The 14,646-nt window shown below is 39.0% G+C and overlaps 1 protein-coding gene across 5 annotated transcripts in view; it reads left to right on the top strand.

Annotated features, from left to right (window-relative positions):
* KIF13B (kinesin family member 13B) overlaps positions 1–14,646 on the top strand; it is a 193,459-nt gene that overhangs the window by 90,088 nt on the left and 88,725 nt on the right. For all 5 annotated transcript variants that reach the window (XM_059926821.1, XM_059926822.1, XM_059926826.1 and 2 more), the window contains exons 13-15: positions 1,879–2,013; positions 10,344–10,474; positions 14,109–14,195. In XM_059926821.1, the coding sequence (XP_059782804.1) occupies positions 1,879–2,013; positions 10,344–10,474; positions 14,109–14,195 (353 nt within the window). The remainder of the gene's footprint in view (positions 1–1,878; positions 2,014–10,343; positions 10,475–14,108; positions 14,196–14,646) is intronic.

Consider the following 14,646-nt stretch of genomic DNA (forward strand, 5'->3'; position numbering starts at 1 on the left):
ACATTATCTCATTTAAGTCCTGTCTTTTCCCTTACTCTGAGTGGCTTTACCTTTGTTAAGTCGTATAGTCTTTTTCAGGCTAGTCTTTGCCTCTGTATGAATTAAAATTTTGCCACTAGATGACAGTAACCAAACTTCTTCTAAATCTTTTAATTATTTCCATAGTGAAAATTACTAGAGTCCTAATAAGAATATAAGTAGAAGAAACTATTGTATTACAAAAGTAGTATTTACTTATAGAAAATACAGAAAGATTATTATGAAGAAAATTTAATTGAACAGATCCAGTCATCCAAAGAAAACTACTGTTAATATCTCTGTGGTTTCTTCCAGGTTTTCCCAGTGCACAGATTAATATACTAGTTATACCCTACATTTTAAATTTAATATTAGTTCATGAACGTCTACCCACTTCATTCGTAGTTTACAAAAAAAGACATTTTTATAGAGAAATGTTTCTTCTCATTATTGGAATAATTCTTTAATTACACCAGTATCCCTTTGTAAAAGAGCTTTCCCTCAGTAAGGGACCATACAAGATATATTAGAATTGCTTTCTTCATTTTAGGAACATGGTTCTTTATTGAGGATAATCATTGCTTAGAATTGAGTGCCGAAAACTAATGGCTAGTGCTAAACTACTCAGCACTTCCGAAAGAACCCAATAATGTTTTTTGTTAGAGAATAGACTCGATTCAAAGGCCCAGAGCCAAAATATCCCCTTCAGTATGTTTGTATTAGTATTATTCTAGGGGTGATTGACTGAGTTGCAGTGGCCGTATAAATTAGGATGTGTGCCTAGAAATAGCAAAATTCTAAGGCTGCAGTTTAACTATACTGCAGACTTACTGTGTGGCCCTAGTTAAATGACTTAGTTTGTCTTGTCTTTCCTCAGAATCAGAGGTTGTTGATGACTCATCACTATTTGCTATTTATACATAGTTAAAGACGCCCTGCTCTGCCCCGATTCATATTTCTTAGTTATAGAGCATGGGTTGCAGGATTCATGTGTATCTCCCTAGGTGCACGCATGTGTATGTTGCATGAACTCACAGATAAGTAGGCACGGAAAGGAAAGGTTCACGTTCTTATGAAAATAGGGCTTTACTGAATATGCAGATTTTATTTCGATAAATTCACGACACCGACGATTTGAGTGCTCTTGTGTGTTAGGCACTGTGCTAGGTGCTAGGAATACACAGTGGAGAGATAGGGTCCCTGCCCTCACGGAGAAACAGTTGAGTAAAAAGTTACCAAGTTTGAGAACAGGTGTGCTCCAGATAGGAGGAATCGGTGAAAAACCCTTAAGCTAGAGAGAGCGTTCTTGAGACTTTGAGGGCCCTGGAAGATGTTCCACTAACTGCGTACAGGCTTTGAGAGTAGGGGTGACAAGATGTGATGATGGTGAGTAAATGGGCCAGATTGAAGGGCCGGGCCTTGTGGGCTTGGTTGAGGGAGTTGGGCCTTTATCCCTGCTGGAGACCCACTGAGGACATCAAGCAGCAGAGTGTATTAAATACTTGGCTTTTCAGAAAAGATCACAGTTGAGTAAAACACACTTATATTTGCTCATATATACAGAATTAAATGTGAAAGGTGAATTCAGGATGTTAGATATTTTCAAGAATGAAAAATGAGAACTTAGTATATTTGGTTGCTATTTGTAATGGCTTTATTTTTGAAATTAAAAAATTTTACCTAACAAAGCAATATTATAGTTTAGAAAGAGAACAAATGCCGTAACCTATATAATAATACCATGTCCTAAGATAACATATTTGAGTTATAAAGTTATTTAATAATTACTATAATATATGACTTTTTATATCTTGCTGCCTCAATAGCTGTGGAATTAATACTTCTCTAATGCATTTACAGGAGCGACAGAAACAGCTTGAGAGTCTTGGAATATCTCTTCAATCTTCTGGAATTAAAGTTGGGGATGATAAATGTTTCCTCGTTAATCTGAATGCTGATCCTGCTCTGAATGAACTTCTGGTTTACTACTTAAAGGTGAAATAATAGGCTTTTCTACTATTTCCTACCACAAAATAGAGCAGCATTTCACAGTATTTTTTTTTTATACTTGGAGAACCATATTCAAAACTATGAGTTAGCAAATTGTTTTTATTTGATTAAGCTGGAGTATAGAAAAATCTTGAGTTTCTGAGATCAGTTTCTCTTTGTAGTCTTTGAGTGATGTCATTCAACCTAGTAAATATAAAAGATGATATTCTGATATCATTCCAACAAATTAAGTAGCTTAACTTTTATCGTTTAATGTGATTAAACCCGGGAGTTAAGTAGATAACTTTAAAGCTTAAACAGTGACTTTTAAACTAAACGGTTTCATCGGTAGACTAAAGCTTTTGTGATTTCTGTGAAGCACAGCTTTTGGTGAGTGGTTTCTTAGCTTACAGAGAGATGTTTAAAGAAAGTTATTAGGACCACTTGATTTGAAATTCGTGTTTCCAGTAACTCTTAGGAAAATTAAAAATTTTGGATTATCAACTTATAAAAAAAGAGAGTAGGTCACTTAGAGACTGAGAGGGTCAGAGTATGGAGCAGAAAAAAACCAGACATTCATTGAAGTCTATATACATTGTATATATGTATATACTCATATACATTGAAACCTATAGGTTGTGGGATGTATCAGGAAGACAAGAGACAACTTTGGGATGAGCATGATATCAGACACTCTATAAATTATAAGGAGTTTGCCAAAATTACCTTTGCCAACCCTAGAGCATAAATGAGTTATATAATGGACTATATGACTGATGTATGGTTAATGAATATTTAGGAGGAAAATTTTTCCCCTCATAGTATAGGAACTATCTATGTGGGTTTAACTAAGTTAGTGACTAGGACAGTAAAGATGTGAGCTGGTACAGTTGGAAGCAGCTTTAAAATTAGGGAATTGTGTTATTTCACTTCTAAAGAGACTGAAGAATTCACGACACGTTGGCTGGTCTCCCAGTTTTTATCAAAGGTATCTGGGGTAATTGCTTTGTGGTATTTTGATGAGGCCCTGTTATTCATAAGTATCTTATACCATGTTGTATTACACTGTGAGTTAAATTGTGTGTTTGTTGCATATAATCCTGTGTGCACACTCAGGTGCTGTGTGTAGTGGGAGCAGTGCTGGGGTAGGAGGGAGATGCCCTGAGTTTCTAGTCCAGCACCACTGCTTGGCAGATATTTGCTCCCAAGTCCTTTGCCCCCCACAGTCTACAGATTCTTCCTCTATAAATGGAAGTTTTCTCTGTCCGGCTACCTCACAGGGTTCCTGGAGGATTAAATGGGATTTGGCATATAGAAGCACTTTATAAACAGAAGCACTATCCACATATAAATTATTCCACATACCACTTTCTCATTTGATACTCTGGTATCTTATTATATTATCCTTGTCCTTTGGAAAAAATGACATATTAGCACGTCTCTCGCTGTGCTTCTAACAATGCTGGCAGCTTTTTGTGTTAGAGTTTCAGCTGTAGCTATTCATATGCTTTAGGAGAGATGCAGTATTAGAATAGGAGTTAAATATTCTGCCCTTTTAGTTTTCAGAACTGTGAGCTCTTTTTCTTTCTGATGTGATGAAGTTCAAATTGGAGCACACAAACACATACACCCAACAAGAAAAAAAAGCCTGATTCATATCTGTTCCTTAACTAAAAAATTACACAAAGAAAACTATTTAAAGACTTTTGGAGAGCAGTTAAAATATTTCTGGTCATCTTGTGTGGAGGTGTTGGGATTCTGTTTCAGACTGTGTGGTCAACCCTGTTTTGGCAGAGTTTGAAGCAGTGTTGGTTCTTCACTGCCCAAGCTAAACCCATGACAAAAGTGATATTCATGACAAAGCATATTCAAAAGGATGATCTCAGTCCAAGAACAGTTTTTGCTTCAGTAAAGTGATACCATGATGTGGGATGGAGGAATTTAGAGGCCGAGCGTTTTTTATTTCTTTGCTTTCAAATTCTCAAGTCGGTTTACATGCTGGGCAGATGACCTCACGTCAGTGGGTGACTTTGAGCACCCCATGTATAAAATGAGGCCCCTGGATTAAATTACCTCTAGCATTCTTTCTAGTTCCAGGTTTTGAATGGTTCTCTTCTAGAATAGAATCCTCCGTTTATTTGTTCTGTCTGGAACTTGCAGAAGCGAAGTATGGTGGCCAAACCATAGGTAGAATGTACCTCACAAGGTAATTTTGCATCTAATTTGCATAGCCAGGCGGCTCTTGCTTTGCATGGTTCCAACATACACAAATTCCAGTTAACGTGAGTTAGTAAATAATGTTGACGTTGCGGGCATTTGTGAGCTTCTAGATGTGCAGCCAGAGGAAGTTAGTGAAGGTGAACTTACCGATGTGAATAATGAAAGTGGTTGTGACGAGAAGACTGCAGATGTCTCAAAGGGAGTGACATCAGAAAGCACTTCACATGAGAGGAGCTCTTGGAGATACTTCGCAACATTGAAAGCACAAAGGATAAAATGGTAGAAGCTTAGAAAGGAGTATGACAGTTCGCCAAGGCGTGGAAGATACGCTCACTCCCTGCTGTAAGATATATGTTGAGAAGAAGGCAAACACTGTTCTAACTACTATCGGTACATAAGCTTTTAACAAAGAAAAAAATGCTTTAAATTTCAGTGTTTCTAATGTTCTAAATGACAGTGTACTAAATAAATACTAGTTTAACTGGTTTTTCATTTTCCTATACATTTTAACAGTAAGAGATTTCTTCATGTTTTTACTGGACAGTTTTAAATGTTACAGAATTATTGCAGTTTTCCCCACTGATTATTAAGATCTCCTTGCTAAATTATTTTTACAGTCCTGCACTCTTGTGCAAAGCGAGGCCTGCCTGCAGTTCTGAGGTTGACTTGGAGATTGATTTATATTTTTAAAAATTTGTTATTTTTAAAATTTTTGTACAAGTTTTAAAGGTTACACTCCATTTAGAGCTATTACAGAATGTTGGCTATATTTCCCGTGTTGTAGATAGGCTACATTTTTGTAGCCCATCTTACACCCAATAGTTTGTACCTCCCACTCCTCCCCCCCATATCACCTCTCCCCGCTGGTAACCACTAGTGTGTTCTCTATATCTGTGAGTCTGCTTCTTTTTTATTATATGCATTAGTTGGTTATATTTTTTAGATTCCACATGTAAGTGATACCATATAGTGTTTGTCTTCGTCTGGCTTATTTTCACTTAGCATAATGCCCTCTGAGTCTATCCGTGTTGCTGCAAATGGCAAAATTTTATTCTTTTTTTTTATGGTTGAGTAGTATTCCATTCCATTCCACATCTTCTTTATCTGTTCATCTGTTGATGGACACTTAGGTTGCTTCCGTATCTTGGCAATTGTAAATAATGCTGCTATGAACATTGGGGTGCGTGTATCTTTTTGAATTAGTGTTTTTGTCTTTTTTGGGTACATACCCAGGAGTGGAGTTGCTGGGTAGTTCTGTTTTTAGTTTTTTTGAGAGACTTGGAGATTTATACCAGCGTAAGCCAAGCTTCTAGAGGGAAGAGCTGCTCCCCTCACCTTAAAAATGTTATGCTAGTAATACACTTTTTTTTCTAAAAAGTCTTGTAAGAACATATTAGAAAACGAAAGGGGGATTAGTGCCCAAATTTCAACAGCCAGAGAAGACCACAGTTAATATTTAATATTTTTATCTGTATCTTCTGGATCTATTCCTCTGTGTGTGTGTGTATTTATAGTGATACGTATTTTTTTAATTACAGAAATAGGATTACAGTATGATTCCAGTCACACCTTTGAATTATCCACCAAATCGTTCAGGAAAGCTATTTTGCTTGTGCAGTTCTGGATCTACTCTTTTCACAAGTCAGCTACTAATGGCTGGGGAAGCAAGGGTGATTCTGAAGGATGTGGGGCAAATTATCACACACACACTTGATCAGGATTTGTACCAGTGATTCCACAGCAGCTTCAAAGCACACGTACGTAGGGAACAGTCCTAGGGGGAGCGTTGCTCCCATTGGCAGTAAGCTGCCTGCCAGCATTCAGTCAGTGGAGGAGGCGATCAGCAGAATGGCAGGGCCACAGCCATCCTGCGTTGACAGAGCTGTGGGCCAAGCTTCAAGGGGCCCAGGACGAATAAGACAGCGGTGTGGCCGTGAGACGTGCCTGGTTGGAGGCAGTTTGACTCACCTAGAGTAATATTTGAATTTGTAAAAGACAGAAAGGTACCTTTCCTTCCTTCCTCACCTCCATTGCCCAAAGGCTGTCTTCAGAGTCCTGGTTCTGTCAAGCCAGGGCGATTTTGTTTATTAAGGACTATTGATTATTTACATATGTAAAGAGCAACAAATACTTCTCTGCTTATTGCCCCTGGTACTTGCTTTCCTCTTTCTTCAGAAACTGTCTGGGAATACTGATAAGGCTGAGCTATCATGCTGGCTGTGCTAATGTGCTACCCCTCCTGCTAGCAGGGTGGGAAAAGCAGTCTGTGAAATATGCCACTTTCCATCTCCCTCCCCCACCCTCTCCACCTCCCTCTCTCTCTTTTAGGACTCAGTTGATCAAAGGGAGATTCTCAAAAGAGTCGTCATGTAAGTAGTTGCTTTATAGAGGAAGCAAGGTACAGTAAATTCAGAGAAGAGTTAGCTGATCATCTCCAGTGAAATTAAATTAAATGGATGAAAAAAGGTGTCTGCTAAAGTTTTCCCTAAAACTAATATGCTTTAGAGTTATTATACTCACATATCACATAGAGACTGAAAAGGTATCCCTGATGCATTGTACTTTTCACAGCATTTAGTTACTCACTAGGTAAACTTCTGTACCAACCTATGATAAGTTTCTTTCTCTTCCTCATCAGTATTTTTATTGCAGTGCTTAGAGCACCATAGGAAGGACTTATCAAGAAGCTTATTGTCTAACTTGTTTAAGCATCAGACAGTTATGGCTTTAGCAGAGTTGAGCTTTTAGAACCCAATGTTTGAGAGTCAGGCAAATCATTATCTAAATCAGAATGGATTATAACCTCAAATGAAACATTTAAGTTGTCATTTATAATAAGCTCTACATTTGGGACCTTGTCTATCTTCTGTCTCTAGTGGCTCAGTGCCCAGCTCAAAATAGGTGCTCAGTATAATATTTGTTGGAAAAAAAAAATTTTTTTTCTTCTAGAATTTGGATTAGACCTTTGCTGTTTAATATCTTACCTCTGATAATTTTTAATTTAGTTTATTAACAGATACTTAGCAGCATTTTCTGTGTATCATGGACTATGCTTGTTACTGGAGAAGATGCAAGAGTCCTGTGTAGGTTGCTATCTAAATAAGGGGAAAAACAACATTCATGCGATAGTAAACTGTGGTGCTGACTCTAAGTGTAATAAGCGTTCAGAGAAGGGAGAAGTCAGTGTAGGCTACTAGTGAAACCTGCAAATAGAAGATGAGGTTAGAAGTAGGTGCTGAAGATATTTTGTATTTGGATGAAGGGAAGAGGGAGCATTTCCGGCAAAGAGAACAAAAGCAAGGGCAGAGACATCAGAGTGAACCTGTGTGCAATCTTGGAATGCAACAGTTGGAGCTGGTTCTACACTCAAACTCCAATCTAAGGGGTAGTTCAGAGCTTTTCTCCACCTCCACCCCCAAGGACAAAAAGGATTCCAAAGTCACAATACAGACTCCAGCTAGAATTTCTCATGGGGAGAGGAAAGGGATTATACATAGAAATGGCCTAAGCCAAGTGCTTTGGGGATCTTTTCTTCTTCTTTATGTGATCTTGGGCTCTTTTTCTCTTCAGACTTTTTTTTTTCCTTTTCGAACTTCTCTGCACCTTGCAGTTGGTGTTGTTAGAGAGGGAAGAAGTGGGGAATGGAGACCGACATGGAACGCATTTGTTAAGCCTGCTACTGAATGTCACTGAAGCATTACTTGTAGTTTACACCTGATCAAGCCCTGTTCTCCAGGTTAGGGAAGTATGGGATTGGCCAAGAAGCCTCAGCCAAAATCAAGGAGTAGACATTTGCCTGGAATGCCCTCTCTATATTGTATGTACTCCTTGAGGACTGAACGGGATGTCATGGCACAGTTCTGACCCCAGCTCTTTGTTTCGTTGGAAACACTGCTGCAGCGTACTTGAGAGAAGAGACCCCCAGAAAAGGGAAAATGAAAATAATAGAAGGGAAGAGGCCTTTTTATGAGATTGAGACCCCAGAAGAGATGGGAAGAATTGGAACCCAGAGTATAATTAGAAGGGATATCGGCAGAGAAGAGGAGAAAATTGTCTTCCTGAGTCTGAAGGGAATGCTGAGGGAACTGATTGTTCATTTATTTTTCTTTTATATTTATTTACTGGCTAAATGTACCAGGCCTGTGTTACATGCTTGGAATACAGTGGCGGGGTGGTGCAGGTCAGGCTCTTCTCTGCTCTCTTGGAGTTTCCATGCTAGCCGTGGAGATGGTCAGGAAACCCACGGGCAGTCAGTCTGTAAGGAACTCAGGCCCGAGAGTAACAGAGTGGCTATTTCTGATTGTTGGTTCAGGATGCACCTCTCTGAGGATGTGCACTTACAAGCTAGGGTGGAAATGATAAGAAACTACCAATATCAAGATCAGGGGAGGAACACCTCCGACAGAGGAAGCAGTCAGTGTGCTCAAAGAACAGATGAAGGGCCCAAGTGGGTGGGTCACGCTCCAGGAGAGGCAGAGTGCTGGGAGCTGAGATAAGAGAGGTAGGCAGGGGCCAGATCACAGAGGGTTTGTAAGCCTGGGTAAGAATTTGAACTTCTTAGAAGTTCAAAGGGAAGCCACTAGAGGGTTCGCAATAGGGGATCACGTGATCGGCTGTTGTGGTGGGAGCGGGTGGGGTGGATGGAAGTGGAGAAATAGGAGGAGGTTCTTATATTCACCTGGGCAAGAGACTAGGATGTGATAGTAGAGGTGGGAAGTGAGCTGATTCTTGATATGTTTCAGAGGGAGAGTCTTTGACGATTTCCTGATTGACACGGGGCTGGAGGTAGGCTGCTAAGACAAAGAGAAGACTCCAGGATAGCATCTGAGCTTTTCTAGTTGACCAGCTGGCTGGTGGTGGTGCCATTAGTATTGGGGAAGGGAGACTCAACGGGGTGGTGAGAAGGTGGAAGCAAAAGTTCTGCTTTGGCCCTTTCACTTTGAAATGTCTTTAGACATCCACGTTGTGCCCAGTAGGCAAAAAATGATGGTGACTATGACTAGGGCAGTGATAGTGGAGGTGGGAGAATGATGGAACTAAAGTCTGTAGTTCCTGGTTGGTGATTTAATTGTGTGTGTGTGTGTGTGTGTGTGTGTGTGTGTGTGTATGGTATTTAAAGCATATTGGACTGGATGAGATCATCATGGTCAACGGTCAGCAGCCTACTTCCATGGGTTAAATCTCACCCCCTGCCTGTTTTCATATGGCTCAGGAGCCAAGAATGGTTTTTGAATTTTTGAAATGGTTGGAGAAAAATCAAAAGAATCATAATATTTTGGACTCTTGAAAATTATATGAAGTTCAGATTTCAGTCTTCCTAAGTAAAGTTTTATTGGAAAGTAACCACACTTGTTCATTTGTATATTGTCTGGCTGCTTTCACACTACAAGGGCAGGACTGAGTAATTGTGTATGACTCACAAAGCCTAAAATATTTCATATCTGACCCCTGATCTAGGTGTGTAGGAGGAGAAGGTGGCCTAGGGACACATCCCAGTCAATATCAACATTTAAGGGCAGTCAAATGTTGAAGCACATAAGAGGGAGCGTGATTTTTATGTCCGTTTTCTCAGGTACCTGCCAAAAAGTGACACTGGTGATTAGGGCTTAGAGAATTGAGTAGTTGGGGGTTTAGGGTAAGAAGAACGCATCTACCGTATCTTTTATGAGGTCTAGGGAGACCATGTAATTCATAAAATAATTCAGACTCCTTGCATTTGAATAGCTCTTTATCTTTGTAGACTCATCTTGATTGAGACCGCATAGGTGATGTACAACTTAAGTAACTGTAGTTTTCAGACCATGCTCTGAGAGTAGTATAGAATATTTGGAATCAAGATTGCAATGGAAAATAACGAATATAATGTAGACATTAATGTTAAACTATAGTTTTAGGTTTAAAAGTTATAACTCAACTCAGTGCATTAGTCCTTATAAGGAAATAGAACTTGTAGAATGAATTTTATAGAAAGCCAGAAATTCCCTCTGTCATTCCATTTGCTTTAAAAATCTTTTAGCTAAGGTAACGGATCAATATATGAGAGCTGAGAGTAGACGATTTCAGTTTGTGTACATATAAGAATGCACTATTAATCAGTGAATTTGATTCTTTTGTAGGAACATACACTGATAGGTTCAGCAAATTCCCAAGATATCCAACTATGTGGAATGGGAATTTTTCCTGAACATTGTATCATAGACATCACATCAGAAGGCCAGGTTATGCTGACTCCTCAAAAGAACACCAGGTAATGTACTTTATTTTTTTTTTTTTTTTTTTTTTAAAGAATGAACATTTTTTTTTTTAACGTGATAATCCATTTATTTATTTATTTATTTATTTATTTATGGCTGTGTTGGGTCTTCATTTCTGTGCGAGGGCTCTCTCCAGTTATGGCAAGTGGGGACCACTCTTCATCGCAGTGCGCCGGCCTCTCACTATCACGGCCTCTCTTGCTGTGGAGCACAAGCTCCAGACGCGCAGGCTCAGTAATTGTGGCTCACGGGCCCAGTTGCTCCGTGGCATGTGGGATCTTCCCAGACCAGGGCTCGAACCCGTGTCCCCTGCATTGGCAGGCAGACTCTCAACCACTGCGCCACCAGGGAAGCCCTAATGTACTTTAATTAGTGTTAATGTCGCAATAATTTTTAAGAGGAAGAAAGTACACTAATTGAGGATGGTATAAGGACGTTTGGCCTTTGTGTGCTTTTACGTTCACTTAAAGAAGATATTCAGTTAGTTACCGAGTCCTTAATATTTAACTTTTTAATATGGCTTAAACCCATCCTTCCTCTCTATACGTACTGCTGTGGCCTTATTTAAATAAGGTCCCCATCAAATCTTGATTGGAACCCCTGTCAGCACCCTAATCTTCCTGGTCTACTCACCATACAACCAGATGGCTTTCTACTATTCTTGATGCAAAAATCCCTTACATCCCTCCTGCTTATCTCCTTTTCTTCTGCATCTGCCATTCCTCTGGCCAGCTAACTAACTCCTGTTTGACCTTCAAGGTTAAGCTCTGTCGCTGTCTACTTTGGTCTAAAATAAGGGCCCCCAGTACATTTTCCTAGTGCACTTTATGCTTCCTGTTATGTTAATACTTCATACTGTGTTCTTGTGGGCTGTCAGCCTTTATTACCACATTGGACTGTGAGGTCTTTGAGGACAAGGACCTTTCCTTTTTGGTTCTCTATCCTTAGCATGTAATATCAGACTAATAAATAAGTGCTCAATAAGTAATGAATAGGCATAACATTATACAAATTAAATATTTGTCAGTTTGTTTCCTTCAGCTTTGAAACTGTTATTGCCCTGTTGTGTAACTGTCTATATAGCTGTTATAGGTGATGGTTAACTGACATATTGATCTTCCGAATGTTGATTCATCACTATATCAAAAAAATCATTAATACCATCACTAATTTCATCCATAAAGTCTGTAAATATTTGGAAGCTATCAAGCTCATGGTAAAGGATACAAGTGAGAAAGGAAAAAAATAGAGCGTAAGCTGGCCCAGCACTCCCAGCTCTGGTGTGCTGTTCTCCTATTAAGTAATCTCACAGATGCCAACCCCAGGGAAGGTTACTCTGAGGCTGTGACGAAATAAGATGAAGCAGGCCACACAATAATTTTGTTTCAGCAGGCACAAAAACCAGGGTCACTATGCCACACCCAAAATACCAAACACCTTCTCTCGGCCAAGTGAGTGGCTGTTTCTTCACCAGTTACAACTTTATCCTCTGTGGGTCAGATTTTTGACAAACCCGATCATGGAATTACTCCTGCTCTCTGGCTGCATCCGGTATATACAGAACTCCCACCTCCTTAGACCCTCTCCCAGGATGAGCAGCTGAGGCCCAGTCCTGCAAGAGTCCCCCCGGGCCCCCTCAATGAGACGCCCCCATGCTTCCTGTGGTGTCTCCTCCCTCTGCGTGAGTAATAAACCCAACTGGTTCAACTACGGGAATATCCCTGGTGGTCTTTGGTTGGAAGACATTGACACAGATTTCCCAAAACTCTTAATTTTCACTTGAAAGCTTGACATTTACAATTGGCAACAAGTACTGTCAGCTGTTTTTGTCAAAGTGACAGGCTGGCTTTGTTCATTTTCAAGAAAATGTCTGCCAGAAAACCACTCTGAGTATGTCTTCTGCTCAAGACAGTTGTCATACCTCGGTATGCATTAGCACAGTGCTTCGTGTGTGCTTCTCATTTTGTCACCTGGAATGTTTAAGAAGTCGTGTACTACTCAAGGGTCAAAATTCACTAAAAGTAGTAATTTATTATTATTTTTAAAATTTATTTTTATATTGGAGTATAGTTGAGTTTTACTGCTTCATCAAGGACCTTTTCAAGTGAAACATTTTTAAAAATTGTGGGTGCATGGCAGTGAATAATCCAGTGACTGCTTATAAATGTTTGGTGCCACTGCTTTCATTTGTGCTAAAACACCAGCAGTTCTACTCTTTGCCAATACAAACGTCAACACGGTGAAAAGGGCAGGTTAGTGTTATTATAAAAATAAATTTGATCTTCGGGACCCCATACAGACCACATTTTGAGAACTGTTACTATAGTCGTGCTTTTATTTATTAACTGCTGGAGCTTTAAAAAATAAGCCTAGGTATGTGTTTGCCTTTGATTAAACTCCTCACTGTATTTAAGGAATTTGTGTCATAAAGGCTAAAATCTGCAAATTTTAGTAGGTCCCCTCTTGTCATAACTCTATTTTTTGAGCTCGTGCTTTGAATAATCAGACTGTAGGAGCACAGAGACCAATTACTTTTAGTGCTTAAAAACCCACATGGTAAGTGAAATCTAGATGGAGAGTAAGGTTTTGTGTGTATGCATATACATTAAAAATAACTGGTGGTACAAAGCCAGGTGAGCGCCTTAGGAACTTAAAGAAACTAAGGTAGTATTGGTTGGAGTGACAGAGGAAGTAGAAACCAAACTGGGCTTTGTGAGAAATCAAACTGAGTGAGACTCAGGGTGATAGAGAACGGGAGCCCTATTCAGGGTTATAGGACTGGGGTAAACTTCGCTTTGGAGGAAGAGTCAGTCATGTTTAGTGGACAGAACATAACACCCCTACACCACCCCTTTGTTTTTTTTTTTTGCTGGAGTCGAGAATTCACTAGAAGTGGGAAAAAAGGAGATAAAGAGGGTTTCCTTTTGTAGGGCCTTTAATGTCAAGTTTAAGAACTTGACCTTTATCCTGTATCTAAGCAGCTTAGTCATTCAGTGGAGAGAGGCATGATGACACTGGTATTCCAGGAATATCAGTCTTATAGTGGTATGCATAATTTTCTATTTATTTCCTGCCCCTCTAAAATTTTTCCTTAATATCCTTCTACCCATCATTTCTTCTGTTGAACTCTATTGTCAAGATAAGCAGTCAAGTGGATCTTACACATCTCCTATCTATTGATAGGATATGGACATTTTTCTGTGCTGTAGGAAGTTACAGAAGAGTTTAACATAGGCCTCATTTCTTATTACTGATACTATAGATATTTCTGAGTTTAGTTGGTTGATTGGCTCTTTTTATCCATGTAGATTGGACATACTTGTTTTAGTTGTAGTGTACACTGCTACCATCTTTTTATTACTGGCTGCAGTGGTTCCATATTTACTCCTTAATATGCTGTATAACAAATTTAGAACTTTGAAAGATAGAGGATAATAATCTATGATACTTGGTATCATAAGCATTTAAAATAAATCAGCAAAGAAGGAAATACAAGTAATAAAATTCACCAAGGGCAGATTTTATTTTGGGGAATTGATTCTTTTGTTTTTCCTATATTGTATTGGAAAAATTAAAGGAGAGAACATGATAATCATTGTTTGCATGTTTGACCTCTTCTCCCCACAGAACATTTGTAAATGGCTCTTGTGTATCCAGTCCTATTCAGCTACACCATGGGGACAGGATATTATGGGGGAACAACCACTTCTTCAGGTATGACATTCATGGCTCTTAAGTAGGGAGATTTTTGATGATTATACTCTGAAATAGAAAAGTATATATTAAAAAGTAAACTTAATGCTATAAGTATTCTATGTTGTTTTGTGCACATAAGTATTTATTCACTATACATATGCGTTTATTCACTATACATATGCTTGTTCACTATACGATTTGAGCCCAAGGGACACATGAACAAGTACACTCAGGAGAAATACTGTGTTTACTTACATCGTTTTTCCTTTTTATTTCCCAGTGGAAGATGATTGCTTTGCCATCTGGTATAAGAATTCATTAATTATTTTCTGACATGCTTGTCTTTTTGTTTCTTTTTTTATTGGAAAAGTAGTGCTTTTAGTTTCCTTATCCATAAAATAAGGTTAATATTTCATTTAGGAATGCTCTCAGCTGCATGTAATGGCAAACTTGACTCTAATGGCTTAAA

The sequence above is a fragment of the Balaenoptera ricei genome, chromosome 6 (genome assembly GCF_028023285.1).
Source record: "Balaenoptera ricei isolate mBalRic1 chromosome 6, mBalRic1.hap2, whole genome shotgun sequence".
NCBI classification, from domain to species: domain Eukaryota; kingdom Metazoa; phylum Chordata; class Mammalia; order Artiodactyla; family Balaenopteridae; genus Balaenoptera; species Balaenoptera ricei.